Source organism: Ambystoma mexicanum, chromosome 12 (assembly GCF_040938575.1).
Source record: "Ambystoma mexicanum isolate Mex_15411 chromosome 12, UKY_AmexF1_1, whole genome shotgun sequence".
NCBI lineage: Eukaryota > Metazoa > Chordata > Amphibia > Caudata > Ambystomatidae > Ambystoma > Ambystoma mexicanum.
Genome location: NC_090936.1, coordinates 776034624 through 776049494, shown reverse-complemented (window position 1 = coordinate 776049494; position 14871 = coordinate 776034624). Strand labels below are relative to the sequence as shown.

The 14871-nt window shown below is 42.5% G+C and overlaps 1 protein-coding gene across 5 annotated transcripts in view; it reads right to left on the bottom strand.

Moving 5' to 3' along the window:
- NAV3 (neuron navigator 3) overlaps window positions 1–14871 on the bottom strand; it is a 1326128-nt gene that overhangs the window by 60196 nt on the left and 1251061 nt on the right. For all 5 annotated transcript variants that reach the window (XM_069629276.1, XM_069629277.1, XM_069629279.1 and 2 more), the window contains one exon: window positions 10373–10527. In XM_069629276.1, coding sequence (XP_069485377.1) covers window positions 10373–10527 — 155 coding nt within the window. The remainder of the gene's footprint in view (window positions 1–10372; window positions 10528–14871) is intronic.

Below are 14871 nucleotides of genomic sequence, written 5' to 3'. Positions count from 1 at the left end.
AGTTCTTTCTCTTTTATTTGACAGTTTGGGGTGATGAAAAGGAAAAAAGCACCACGTGAAAGTGCATGAGGAACGTTTTTGTATGCAAAAGTATGCAAAAACAAATGACGACTGCTTCAATTTGTAGTGGAGAGGTGCCAGAATAATGCATTGCTTCTTTCATGGATTGCACTTCTCTCCAGCTATCATGACATAGGCCACTTATGCGATAAATGTAAATACCTGCTACTTTGAGGGACAGCGCCCCACAAAACGCATAGAGTTTCATACATACCAGGATCAGTTATGTGAACTGGGCCAAAGATTGGGATTTGAACAATGTTTAATTAACAGCAGGAAATGCTGAAAGGTCCAGAAGAAACTAGGAGCAAGCATGCCAAGCAAGATGCATATGCAAGAAACGAAGGAACTGGTCCAAGAAAGAATAGAACAGGAAAAGGCAAGGCTACCAAGGAATAGTCACTGGTAACAAGTATCAGGGCACAAAACCACACGGAACACATTGAGTAGTATCTGTGTGGTGTTCTGCAGGTTTTAAATAGCGCACTGGTGCTGCATTTGTTCCGCAATGGTCCCGGATTGCATTAATCAGAGCGTGAAAGGAGGGACGTGGCATTGTGAAAGCTGACATAGTTAACTTCCAATATGTTTCATGCGCACCAGAGGACAACATGGTGGCACCCATAATGGCGTGCCGGAAAGAAGCTTGTTTCTAGAGTGTGGTTCAGGTCAGGACCGTCTGCAGCCAGCCTGCCCAGTCTGCCTGCTGGCCCCTCCATGCCAACATGTATAACATTTCCAAGTAAGAGGCCGCAGGCCATGGCAGTGAGAGACCAGGGGCATGGCAAACTATGCTTGCCACACTGGAAGCATGAAATTGATAGCAATATACAAACCTAAAGTATTGGTGAGATACAGAGCATTATCTCACCAGTTGCTGTTTTATTCCCTACAACTCATGGACCTCCGCATCCAAAAATACCAATGTCCAAAAGTGTCAGAAATGTAATAAAGAAAGCAAGCGAACACAAGCTGTGTTACAGAAATATTCATGTTAAAGTGAGAATATTCTATATGCTGATTGTATAGGTTATTGCTATGTTTTGAATGGCGTGTCTAGATGAACCGTTACTTTATATAAAGGCCCCCTGTAATATGAGAATGCATTTTGTGTAAAACGGCAAATAAGAACAGTGTAATTTATCAACCACTGCCTGATAATTGCACACAATTTAAAACAATGTGGTGCACTTGAAATATGATACATTCTAGTTAAGTGTATGAGAAATCAATGGTTTTCAATGTGGCTGTGGCAATGTCATATCCATTGTGGATATTCACCTCAACGAAGCAACAGGTTTGAACTTTCCATAACACAGATGTGCATTCAATCCTGGCTGTGATCTGATATTCATTCCTCATGGCGGAACGCTCATTTAACACAACAGAAGGAACACATTGCAATTCCCAGTGCAAAAGACCCTGTGAACAGGTCCTCAATTTAATAAACAGCCAATATAAGGAGACGATTTTATAAATAGGGGATACATTACCAGTAGAAGCCGAAATATGGTATGCTGACTGATAAGCATCAGGCCTGTTTTATTAGCGGCAAACACATCTTCTTGCACTTTGTAGGTCACCTTTGGCATACGTTAAGGCAACCAAATGGGCAGCCTAATATAATCCACAGGCCCATGTTAGCAGACCCGGATTAAATATTGTCTAAGAAATCTGATTGTCTCATTAGCTATAAAAAACAGACTAAGGTTGGAATCCACTAGGAAACCATGGACCATTCATATTAACATTACACTTACATTTACAAATGGTTTATAATAGAAGTTGATCGGACATCATGAAGCAAGACACATACAACAAATTCAGATTTAAAAAATAAAGCACTTGATTAATTTAAATGTTAGGCTGGAAAATGGTCAAATTGCCCTATGCTAATGAGGGATTTCCCTACCTAAATAAAATTAAGGAATGTCTGAGTGAAAGAGTTCACCTTAAGAATCTGTCTATGTCAAAAACCTAAACTTGCCCTCACAACTAAATCTATACAATGTGTACGGATGGCAGCAACGAATAGAAATAGTGTTCAACATGAAGTCCTGAGCTTCCTTTCAGCTCCCTTCCCCAAGTATTCAACAATTCCACAAACAGTCTCGAAATTACTTTCCTTGGATTCACAGTGATACAGTTTTAACAAATACTCGGGGTTCCCTTCCCCAAGTTCCAAGTTACACGGTTCAAACACAAACAAACCTTGAGGCTCTGTTCTCAAGTCAACAAATGTTTCAAGTCTCAGGGATTCCCTTCTCCAGGACTTCATTTCGTTTTCATTAAAATATCCCTGTCTTTCCAAAGTTCAGTTAATTCTGTTTTCAAATGTATATGTGGTTTGTAGCTTTCACACAATGTTGTATACAATACACCTCTGTGGTTTAATTTTAAAGTTTCATGGTAAATCAAGCTTCAATATAATTTAAACAATTTGGTATCCGATACTCCTCTCTTTGGTTTAATTTTAAAGTTCCATTGTAAATCAAGTTTCAGTATAGTTTTCTTTTAACATATTCTTTAAAGTTACATTCACTTCAGAACTCAGCATGCAGTGTTTTTTTTTTAATTTAAAGTTCTGTTTCCTTACCCTTCTGGGTTCAACAGGTAATAGTTTTGTTTGCTTGCAAAGCTTTTATTCAGTTTGGTATTCAATGGATATGGGTTTGCCCTTGACTCACAGTGAATTCAATCTGCTGTTCAATATTTGTTTGATTCACTTTAAATGAGTTGCCCAGCACTTGGAGACTTTTGAAAATGTGTTTCCTTAAACACACGACCACTCCGATACAAAGTGTGCCTAGCAGTCAAACAATGTTTTACACAGGAGACTTTTCGTAAAAACATGCTCTTCTGAGACACGCAACCGCTCAGATACAAAGTGTTCCTTCACCATAGAACTGTTGAAAACCTTGCGTACCAGGTTTCTCATTCGCCAGAAACTCATTGGCCGCTTTAACAATTCCTTCAGCAGCGAGGATCACACAGCCTTCTGCTTTTGAGGTCAGGGCCCCAGCTCCTGCCAGTCATACACTCCTGTGTGGGTTTCTCAATAATAATTATAATAATAACTTGGCATCTATATAGCGCTACAAACCCTCAGGTATCTGAGCGTTGCTTATTATTACCCACGGTGTGTGGTGCTCATTTATCGACCTCGGAAGGATGAAAGGCTGAGTTTGGCCCTGCCAGGATTTGAACCTGCGTTAGCAGACTCTGCACCGATGTCAAAGCGAGCGCTCTACTCGCTGTGCCACTTGACCGGCTAATGCAGGCGAACAAGCATCTTGCACATATGGGAAAGGGATAGCCTTCCTGCAGGTTTCCCTTCTCCACGTTCAGTCTGCTCCATGGATGGAGCTCCAGCTCAACGCCATGATTCCAGAGACTGCCTCTCTCTACAGTACCCACCATTTCAGCATGCTGCAAACAGTGGTCCGACCTGTAGCAGTTTTACCCAGCTGTCGGTGTCTCGTCAGACAAGATTCTCTGCTGCTTGCACTGGCCTCCAGCTGCTCCTCTGTATGTTGCTTTCTCTTACTCATTTTATACACCTGTGACCCTCCATCAAGATTGCAGGTGTGCTTTTCCCATTTGAATTGCCTGACCATGATTAAGGGGACATGCCTGAACTTCCCAACATTTAAATGGCATCTTCTTCATCCCAGTACTAAAATGGTAAAATGTTATAGTATTCACTGCTCTAAAATGCCTATTCCTCATCTCAACACTGCCAAGTTTCACATAAGGGGAAATAAGGGGATTTGACTTACAATAACCCAAAAAAGGTTGGTGAAATGTTAGGTTGATCATCAATTGGAAAAGGGGGATATCATGTCTCGCCTGGTTGCATCCCGCTCCCACTCCTCAAGGACTCTTCACCCAGGTGATCCTCCCTCGCTTCTCAACACCAAGGGTCAGGATCCAAGAGCAGTGGCCTTTTCCTGTCGACCTTACAATATAATATATTATAATATTATGCAGGTGGTTCAGGTTTCTCACAAAGTCCACAAACAAATCAGTTACAATCTAGCGGGAATGTGTGTTGTGATAATGTGAATCCCCTCTATCTAAGCAGCCTAAATTCAAATTCCATATGTTGATTACAAATTATTAAAATTATAAATATGAATAAATGAAAAATTATGATATGCATTTTTTCATATATCCAGATGGTGTTCTAGAAGGGGGATTACAGAAACATGTTTTATCTATGTGGCAAGTAGCTATGTAAAAATATATAAAAACAACGGTTTAAAATGTAATATTAATGCAAGCAAATCGCCCCCATGTTTTATATATTCAAACATATGAACATCCAAATGTGATTGGGTTATGTTAAGGTGGTAGTATTGACTGCTAGATATGTCAATGGAAGACTTTGACCAGCCAAAAATGGTGACATGATCATGACATAAGTGTGGGAATACTGTATGTTTTAAAAAGCAGGGTCACACAAGGATTAGGATCTGACTCTGGAATTAAAACTGAAGGGACGGAGATCCCCTTTACCCACTAAATCTGCCAATCAACTGAAAAATTGAGGCAGATCTGCTTTCCTTAAAAACTGGATGAAGGGACGAGGAGAGACCTGCCGGTTGGGAATACCCTGGGGACACTTGAGAGTCTCAACTGGCACTGTGCCTTAAGTCATTATTCCAAGGGAGTATAAAGAAATATCTTAGTATTATTGCCCTGATCAGACACCAGAGTGGGTGAAAATTGGATGGTGGATGCTAAGGAGAAATCCTTGCCAATAGAATATGTTGAGATTTCTTGAGATTGTACTGCTCGTAGAACATATAGAATTTTCAACGTACAGTTAACAGGGCTAATAAAACATTTTTGACAGAATGAAAAAAAGAATATTGTAGTTTACTGGTAGGAATTGCACCTTTTCATTTTACACAAAGCTGAGGGAGACTACATTTAAAGACATAGAAACATGCTGTATCTGTGCTTCATGCACTGTGTAAAACAGGGAACACTTCCCAGAGATGACAGTGTAGCATTGTGTAAGTCATAGCTAAAAAGTACCCAACACAATTTCAAAGATATCGTTAACAAAGGGTCGTGGTTTGAATGCAGTCTTAGGCATAGTCTAATGCAGACTTAGTTATTAATAGATAGTGTGTAGTGAAAGCCATAGAAATTAAAAGAAAAGTGTGAAGTGAAAGGGAATTTGGCCTTCCTAATTCATATTAAGTGGAATAATATTCCTTATATAAAAACACCCTCTCCTCTCTCTTGATGTTGCATATTAGGAAAAGGGATTCACACCAGTGGGACCTGAATAACAAAGGTATGTGGATTGTGGCACATCCTTGTATCCGAAAATTCAGAAACCATTCTACAGGTAGGGTGGGTCAACCAAGAAGAGGTGCATTCTACCCAAAATTGTAGAATTCGATGAAACTCAATATGGTAACCATTTAAACTAAATGTAAATGCTAGAAATCCAACATTCACACAAGGGGGACAATTCATGTAGCTATGTGTACATGTATGCAATTTGTTCCATGCCACATTTCCCTGGTGTCAATACTTGTTTTTGACGCTGGAGAAATAAAATATTCTGGACTTGCTCAATGTTATAGCTGAAATTAGTTTTGCACAAATGTTAACTGAAGAGAACATGAATAAGCTGGCCAATATGCAGCAATGTTATCATAGAGCTGAGAATTCTGCTGAGAGGTGGCCTCATATCATAAAAGATAAGAATGTTAGAAAAATATTTGACATTATAGTGTAACTGTGTATGTGTGTTAGTGTTAACTCGCAGCAAGATTGTAACAGGCAGGCCTACTCTAGGCTTTGTATGCAATTGTTCGTATACATATCTTTGATTGCAGTAGTTTCCTTTCATAAAGTAAGCAGACCACATTTGATTTTTTGATGTAAAGAAATCAAGTTTTGATCGAACAGCTTATCAGGCAAACAACTTTATTCGGCCTGAAAAGGCCATCAAAGTACATCCTAAAAATACACTGCTAAAATATAATTACAATAGACAAGGCAAAAAGAAGGAAAGACATACCCAAGCAAGAGCAAAAGGCTGCACCCTAACTTGGGTGCTGCCCGACAGTACATTTGACCCGAAATCTGGAGCCACTGTCCCTTTGACCCTCCCATCTTCCAAACTGCCTCGGGCCCAGGGCAGTCAGATTAGCCCCTGAAAGGGGGTTATTGCTTGGGGGATCACCCGTGGGTCTCATACTAGCAGGAATGAGAGTAGAGCGGACCATGATCCCAGTTTCCCACGGGCACCCTCGACCATTACATCTTTCCAAAATCTCCCTTGCCAAAGCTGCGTCCCCAAAGACCACTCTAACATTGTCCGTTTTAGCTGCATATTTGGACAATCTAGAGCACTCTAACAAAGGGTCCATTGACACAAGCCCACACTGCCCTACAGCCCGTAGCCAGTGAAGACATTTATTCCGCAAGGCGTCCCTTGGTTGTCTTTTGTCCATGGGTAGTTTAGGGACTCCCTCGAGGAATACTGTGGAACTACTGTGGCCTTGGCAAATAAGGTGCCCAGGTGTAGACCTCCCCCGCCCGAGGATTGACACACCAGTCCCCCTCCCCACAGAGCACATGTTACGCTGGACTCTCCCCGCAGAATTCTGTATTGGCGGTGGCTCAATAGCTGTAATCCCATTGAGCTCCCTCTGAGGGGGTAGCGCTGGGGAATGGACCCTCCTGAATGGCTCCTTTTAGACTGGGGGTTCTTATCCACGGGTGCTGGGGGCGTGCAGGGGTGCGAGGAATACGACCCTTGGTTGGAGACTGGGTTCGGACCCCCTGGCCCTATCCCAGCTGAGACCTCTCCTCTCCCCCCCGCACTACCCTCTCACCTGACCCCGAGCACCTACTTGTTCAGAACCAATAGGAGGTTTTTGATCTCCACCAGCTCGGAGAGCAGGAGTTGGCATGGACAGCTAGGCAGGTCAGCACATGCAGTAGAAGATAGGACTTGTGAACACTGGGCTCCAGTTGAGTGGGGGGTTCAGGAGCTCGGAGAGGGCTAATCCGTAAAGAGGGGCTGACCCCCATAGGGGCAGCAGGCGTGAGCACGCTCCCATTGCAGGAAGGGGGGTTAGGTTTCACTCTCTTGCCCAAATCAGAGTTGCTCACCCCCCTTAGGGCAGAAGACAGAGGAGCAGAAGCAGACAGTGGATGGGCTTCAGGGAGAACAACTGTCGACTGCGGGATTGATAGAACAGGGTTCAGACCAGAGGGTGGGTGCAGAGGTTCCAGCGGTGGGGCCAATACAACGTGCCCTTTTGGCAGCTTTGAGATGCCCAAAGAGATCCTCTCACATCCAGTGGCTAGAGTGTCCAGAAGAACAGTGGTGGCTGCACAGTCAAAGCCCCCTCCAGGGGTTAAGAGGTTGACCGAGGGCACATTTTCATCCAAAAATTGGCTTAGCTGGACAGGAATGGGTCGAGGAGATGAAACAAGGCCCCATGTGGTCCCAGAGGAACGTAGAGGGGTTGTGGGGCTGTGGATTCTTGGTAGAGGGGTGCAGGGCAACTTGTGTGCAGGGCCCCGACCACTGGGCATAGTTGGTTGGGTATGCCCTTCATTCACAAGTGGACTCCCAATGCAGACTTCAGTACCTTGCATGACCCCGGGTGCTTTATGTGGCAGCCCCCCCCCCCCCCCCCAAGTCTTCTCACCAAAATCTGTTTTCGGTGCTCCACAGGGGCCAAGGGGCCTTGTATGCTGGATAAAAGGGTGGATTTGGAGAGGTGGAGGGGGGTGAAGGGGGATGAGAGATCCCCCTCTTCCATGGGACCGCGGAATCCAGAACTAGCACCCCCATGGAGGCCGATCATCTTGCAATAAAGGATGTTTTGGGGGTCAAAATCCAGAATCCAAAAGAAATAGGGAATCTCACCTTACCCCTAGCCCCCGTGCACACAGTGCTAGGGACAATCTGCTTCTGCGCCGATTCTTGTGCCATATGTTGGGTCCAGATGCAAGGTATTTGATGTTGGGTGCAAGGTGCTCCACACCGTCTGGGCGCGAACACCCAGGTGGGAGCAAACACCCGCGCCATTTCCTCCCGCGGGCTTCCACCCTCGCGGGCTATGGCGGCAGCTTTAGACCTGCAGGGGGTGGGGCCAAGCAGCAGACAGCCTCCTCAGCTCCAGGTCCTCAGAGCAAACACCCGCGCCCTTTCCAACCACGGGCTTATCTTTTGTCACAGAATTGTGGGTATTGGACTGTATACCAGTGAGTGCAAAGTTAGTGATGGTTGCTAAGTGAAAGTATCAACATATATAACAATTATTTGTATGGGTAAAATGGAAACATTAAAGAGGGATCCTAAAGAACACGCTCAGATAAAATGGGATAAAAACAGGAAACAACATCAGCAGAACAAATGATTAATAGCATTCTCGCTAACTCTCCTAAACTCACCTAATACTTCAAAACGTCTCCAAAACCACCAACATGAGGGTTGTTGTGTTAACTTCTAACTCGACAGCCATACAAAATCCACAAGTGAACCAGGGGAGCAAGTTGGACTTATTAAAGGCCATCACATCTGTTTAACATTGGCTCAGGTTTTTGATTAGCTGGTTGGTCTCCCCTTGTCAAGCATCACAATTGGACAATGGTCCTTGAACCCTACCTTTACAACTGGGTTGGTGTGGGTGGATTGACAATCGAGAAATCCTGTAGGAATACTGCAGAGTGAACCTATGCCAAAAAAGTAACCTTCCAACAGGGCTCATTCTGTGATATGTGCACCATGCAATATCATTTCTGAATTAGGCCTTGCAATATGCCCTACGACTTAAACCAGTGAATTAAACATTTTCTGTAAATCTCTATGTTGTGCCTGACTATACACATACACAAGGTAACACCGATGTATTTTTACAGAAAGAAGTTTAAGGGCAACAAAACAACATGAATACTCAATCACTAATCAAGCACTTCCTTAGTCCCAAATTAATAGTGGATTTTACCATCAAGCAAGCTCGCCCAGAGCAACAATATTCAGTGTTGTATCGCAAAGCACTTCATTAATCTACATTGCAAAGCTTACGCACTTGTTTTCCAATGTGTGCACTTGACAGGACCTGCCAATGGAGCCAACTGAAGAGCATGGGGCAAGGTGAACATTCTATCAGCATCATGGGGGACTAGAACACTGGTACCATGCAAACGCAACCTATGCAAAAATGTACTATTTGCACAGTGAACTTTAGATATTGTTGCTATGCTGTGAAGTGCATGTGGGGACAACCTTTTCATACGTGATAAGTGTGTAATATATTCCGCATAATATTAAATGTTCTCCTCTCTGTCAAAGTCGAGCGTCTACCAAAGTGAAATGGTTAATGGGTGATCCGATTGCCGGTGTTAAAGTCTTATAAAGATTGTCAAGTGAAACAAACAATGTCCTTACCATTGTTTCAGAATACTACTAGCATAATTGTGTTTGCAAATGTTATGTTTTTGCTGATCTGGAAGATTACAATTAAACAAAAACATTTAAAGGATCTTAACTTTTTAGGGCACATTAAACAGTTGTGTTCCTGCACTACTTATTATTAATTGGGTTTTAATGAAGTTTCATGCACAAACAACATGTTGTATACAGTATGTCATAAATGGTGGGTTTCATGCCCACTGTTTAACCAGACAAGAACACTCCTGAAAAGGGGGTTTAAACAGGTTTCTTTGTTCCCATAAACTGAGTCTGATAAAGTACTTTTAAGCATTGTTAATATTCCCATTAATATGTAAAAACAGCATACATCCCCTGCAATGGAAAGGCTACTAAAAACATGTTTCCTCTCCAAGCTCCTTGACCCACCATCCTCTCTTAAGCATTTATGGAATAGCAATTATGAGAAAATGTTCACACATGTTCATGTTGTACTTCAAACTTGAAAGGAAATGTTCCATGTGTCTTCTTAGTGTAATTACACAACATTGCTTTAGGGGTGTTCTTGAGCAGATGGAATGGGCATGCATGATGTCACAGATGCAGACTCCCGGCAGTAACAGCTGAAGCTGCCCATGACTTAGCAATGTCGATCTAGGAAAGCACAAGCCAAATGGCCCAAGGCAGAACTGTTATCTGACAGGCTTGAAAAAACAGGCCTCCTTCTAATGGAGCTGGCATAGCAGGTGATTGCACAGAAAGGTCAGGTGAGTTCGAGGAGCTGTAGAAATGTCGTTTATTAACATAAAACACATTCTTTAAAAATGAAATGTAAGATCAGGTAGGTCTCATACAATTTTTAAAACAATGTGTCAGAAAACAATACGTATTGCTTACCATTTACTGTATTTACAGTTGAGGAAGCCATTGAAGATGTCACTCAAAGACCCAATGTGATGAAGGTTATCGAGGATAATCACTGAAGGGAGGTCAGGTCCATTGTTATCTGCACTGCACTGATCAGCCAGACTAGCCAGATATTGCCGCAACTCCTGAAAAAGAAAATGAAATATGGCAGAATGACAACATAAAGGTACAGCTAGGGAAAATATTATTGATGGGACTTTTGATTTGAAAGCACTTAAAGTGCCTCTAAAAAGGTTCCCAACTAATATTAGGATGCCTCTTTGCTTCTTTATATTTTATTAGTTATTTATTTCATCCAACCAATTATTAGGTTTACATTTTAACATGAAAACTTTATAGCGCAACATCGGTAATTAGGCTTCATAGAACTAACCCCCACACTAACAATGTCAGGAGTGGGAGAAGGGGGTGTGAGGGGTGATTTCTCTTGGCCTGGCAGCGTCTGCAAGAGGATAGTGACGCTGGCTGGGGGCACCTGCCCCTGACCCCAAGAAGGTAAGGAGCGGGGAGTGACACAGGTGATTTAGGTGCACGGCCTGTGTTCCAGCCTGTGTCTATCAGGTGTAGCCTGTGTGTGAAGGAGAGAGATGCTAACAGCATGGCTGCAAGCGTGGCACTCATGTGAAGAAAGGGAGTGGTGTGCTGCGGGCCAGGGACACCTGGATTTAGCGTGGCACTTTGATGATAAGAGAGTGTGCTGCAATGCAATTCATGCAGGGCTGGCAGCATAGCTGTGAGCATGGTGCTCCAGTGATGAAAGGGAGTGCCATGCTGCCAGCACAGCAGGCTCAGACTGAGGCCAAGATTTCCCTCGTTTGTCAGTTTCGGGCTATAAGCATTTCCTGAGCCACACCGGCTGGAACAGCCCAGAGATTGGCCAATAGCGGAGTACCACATCACTCCTCTGGGACGTTTTGTGTGTTAAGGCCCTTAAATCGCGTTTTGATGTTCTGTTGACCTGTTTGATCCACATTTAAATGAGCTCACGCCAAGAGAACACTGAGATGATTGTACACAAAACAGAGAGGTTTATTGAAGATAACATTTTGACTTATTTTTAAGAATCAGCATTTTAAATGGGCATTAACTTTAACTACTCTTTCAAAATCAACAAGAAATACTCCCCAAAACTGTAAATCCCGCAAGAGGAATTATGCAGATTTGGATGAAGAAAACAGAGGGTTAATCCACTTTTCATAGTCATATTACTCGGGTATGTGTTCTTTCCGGTAAAAATTTGAAATACCTCCAAAGAACGGGTTTTGAGTTAATTGACTTGTCTGTAAAGTTAGAGGATCCATACATCTAAAACACATGCAAAATCATAAACTCGAAATCTAGTTGGCAGGCGAAAGATGAACATTTTCTGAAGATCTGACAAATTTGTTTTACAGATTTTTGGACAGCAAAAGAGAATGAGCATTCGCAATGCAAACAGTGTGGGCTTTCTTTAGACATGGGAAAAATACTTGCCAGGCAGAGTCGTAGATGTATTAACTGGCCATTGATGGTAGCCGGTGAAAAATGTTGTGAGTACCTGGCCATCTAATAGCAGTGCCTGGCAAATGCCTAATACAGCTACACAAGCCAAAACTGTAGGCTTTGCCAATGCTTGTTTTATAACAGGCCTTCAGTGAAGGATATGCAGAGTGCTTATACATTGAGCAGCTGAAGGAAGACCTGGTGGGGATTTTTATGACACCAGTGGGGGATTTACAACTCCAATTAAGCCATTAACTCTCAGCAAACTGTTTTGAAAAAACACTGGCAGACACTTTGAGCAGCCAGCTTAAAGAGGTCCCATGAGGAGGTGTTTATGACAGGCAGGGGCAGGGGCAGGGACTGGGTGGGAATGGCCGTAGGGTTCACATGGCCATGGGCCGTTAATGGGTGTTAAAATACCAAACCAGACTCACACGCTGTGTGTTCCTCCTCAGTTGCCACTTGCCCTGATCTGTACTCTAATGCAATAGTTTTGGCTTATAGGTGTCGGAAGTCATACCCAATAGCCCAAACCCAAAATAAAGCAAAGGATATGTTTCCCCGCAAGATTGGTGTGCTCTGACATGAGATTGGCTCATGGAAAGGAGGTACTAAAGTAGAGCTGGAGTAAGTGTTTGTAAAATGAAAAAAGCTGTTATTGAGTAGATGACTTTGCATATCTATCCAACATTACCCAATAGAAATAAAAAATATGAACATGTTCTTGACAGAAATTTGGAGAAAAACAATTCCATGGTATCCCCAGGATTGTGAATTCCAGCGGTGTGTTGTATGTATATTAGACCACAGCAATGGAGAAATTTGGTTACAGCTTTAAGCAAAAACAGACCATGGGGAGAAATAAGAACCGACTGAGGATGTGTGGGCGCTCTTGACCTAAAGGGCAGTGTGTCTATTATTGATCTGATTTGAAGAGAGGGGTACTTAGCAAACAATGGGAGAGGTTTGGCATTTGTGCCATATTGTGAGATGATGGATCAAATGTAATGGAGTGGGCACGATAGGGGAGGCTTTCATAGGAGTGTTGAAAAATTATGAAAAGGGGGAAATAAATTCATCATCTAGAAAACGGAGGCAATGCAGAACTAATAATGTGGAAAGATTAGGTTATTACACCAACTAGGAAATGTGAACAATGGAATCTGACGGTCATTGACTATTTGGGGCTACTGGGGCACTGTGAAAACTAGCTATGTACACCGAGGGGATATTTTGTTTCTGGTAATCAGTGCATTTGTTGTCATAACACGCGACCTATGTACTGGAACACAGGGCTAACAGTGATATGTGTGAAACCGGGCCATATGGAATTTTGTAACAAAGTCATGCTGGGACATTAAGAACATTTGTAGGTAAGATAACATGGGAACGGGCAATAAAATGTGGCAGTTTATCACTGCGGTAACTCAGAAATATATGTGTTAAGGAACTATGGAAATTGGTGATGTAAGGATACTGAGAGATTATTGTATCTCATTTTAGAACTATTATTTATCAACTGGAAATTTAAAAAACATCTAAAGTTGACATTGCTTTTGCCTCTGGGAGAAAATGAAATCGGGAAAATGTGCTTATTTATTATTTATTATTAGGAGCATACTGAGGCATTTTTTTAAATGATCCGTTGGCATATTGGGAGATTTTACAAATTACTGGGTACGTTTCGTTTATTTGAACACTGAGTTAACCAAACATGTATGGCTACTTCAACATTACAGAAACTGCAAGACACAATTTCTGTGGTACTATGGAAGTGTGGTATGTTGATATGCTGGGACGTCATGCTTACTGGTATTGAGTGCTTATAATGGCTTCTGGAAATGTACAATGTTTGCATACCAAGGCCTAAATGAATTAGGACATGTTTTTATTGGGTCAATATGAAAAGGAATGATGGGAGTACAATTTACTACCAGGGAAATATGTCATGTAAGTTACTCAATGCAATGGCAAGTCAGCATATGTGTACATGATTTGTCAGTTGGGGCATAATGTGCAGGGATGTAAACTGGCAATGTGGGCACAATAGAGCATTATGGAATCTGCTAATGTGGGCACGTGGGTCTCCATGTATACTGAGAAAAGTATTTGTTGGGGAATTATGGATAATAAGGGTGTGGGTTTAATGGAATAATATGGAAGTGGCAATATGTATATATGATGAACTTTATGGAGGTGGGTACTGTTTGCTAATTTGGACATTACAGAAAGTGGAAATGTTTGAAAACTGGGAAATGGCATTGTAGAATAACTATGGTGGTGGAAACTGGCACTATGAGCAGAATGAGGCATACATGAATTGGACAATCTGTTGTCACCACTTTATCATGAGGACTGAGAAATGTGCTTAGCTGCCTTTTAAGAAAATAGCAAGATGGAACTGCTGGGCATTATAGAAAGTTATGCAATGTTGGTGTACCTAGTGAATCCCACACACAGGCGAAGCAGGTTATGAAAAATATCCTTGTAAGCTGTTTTTGCTATAGCTGAGTGGTCCAACACTGCATGGTCACATGTGACATGCACATTAATGGGCCTCATTACAAGTTGGGTGGTGCAGGTAAAATGATTTGGTATTACCTTATACTGCTGCATTACCATACCACCCGACTGCATGGTTGGCAGAAAGTTGGAGGGTTCACCTCACAGACTGTTTGTCAAATTCTGCCAAAATTCCCCTTTGAGTCCTATGGACCCAAAATAACTGAGGGCTTACACCACCTAGCACCACTTGTAATCTGGCAGTAGTACTGCAGGACTGAGTGGCGGTAACATTAATACAGTTCGGTGGTATCTCAGCAGATTTACCTCTGAGATACCACCACACTAATAATGAGCCCCATAGTCTAGACATAAAGGCTGCAGACTATTTTCTGTGTCTGACTGACACACTCTTTGCTGTGTGTCAAATGCGCATACAGTGTACATGGTCCTTAGCCAAATGTTTTTTGTGATGCTTGATGTCT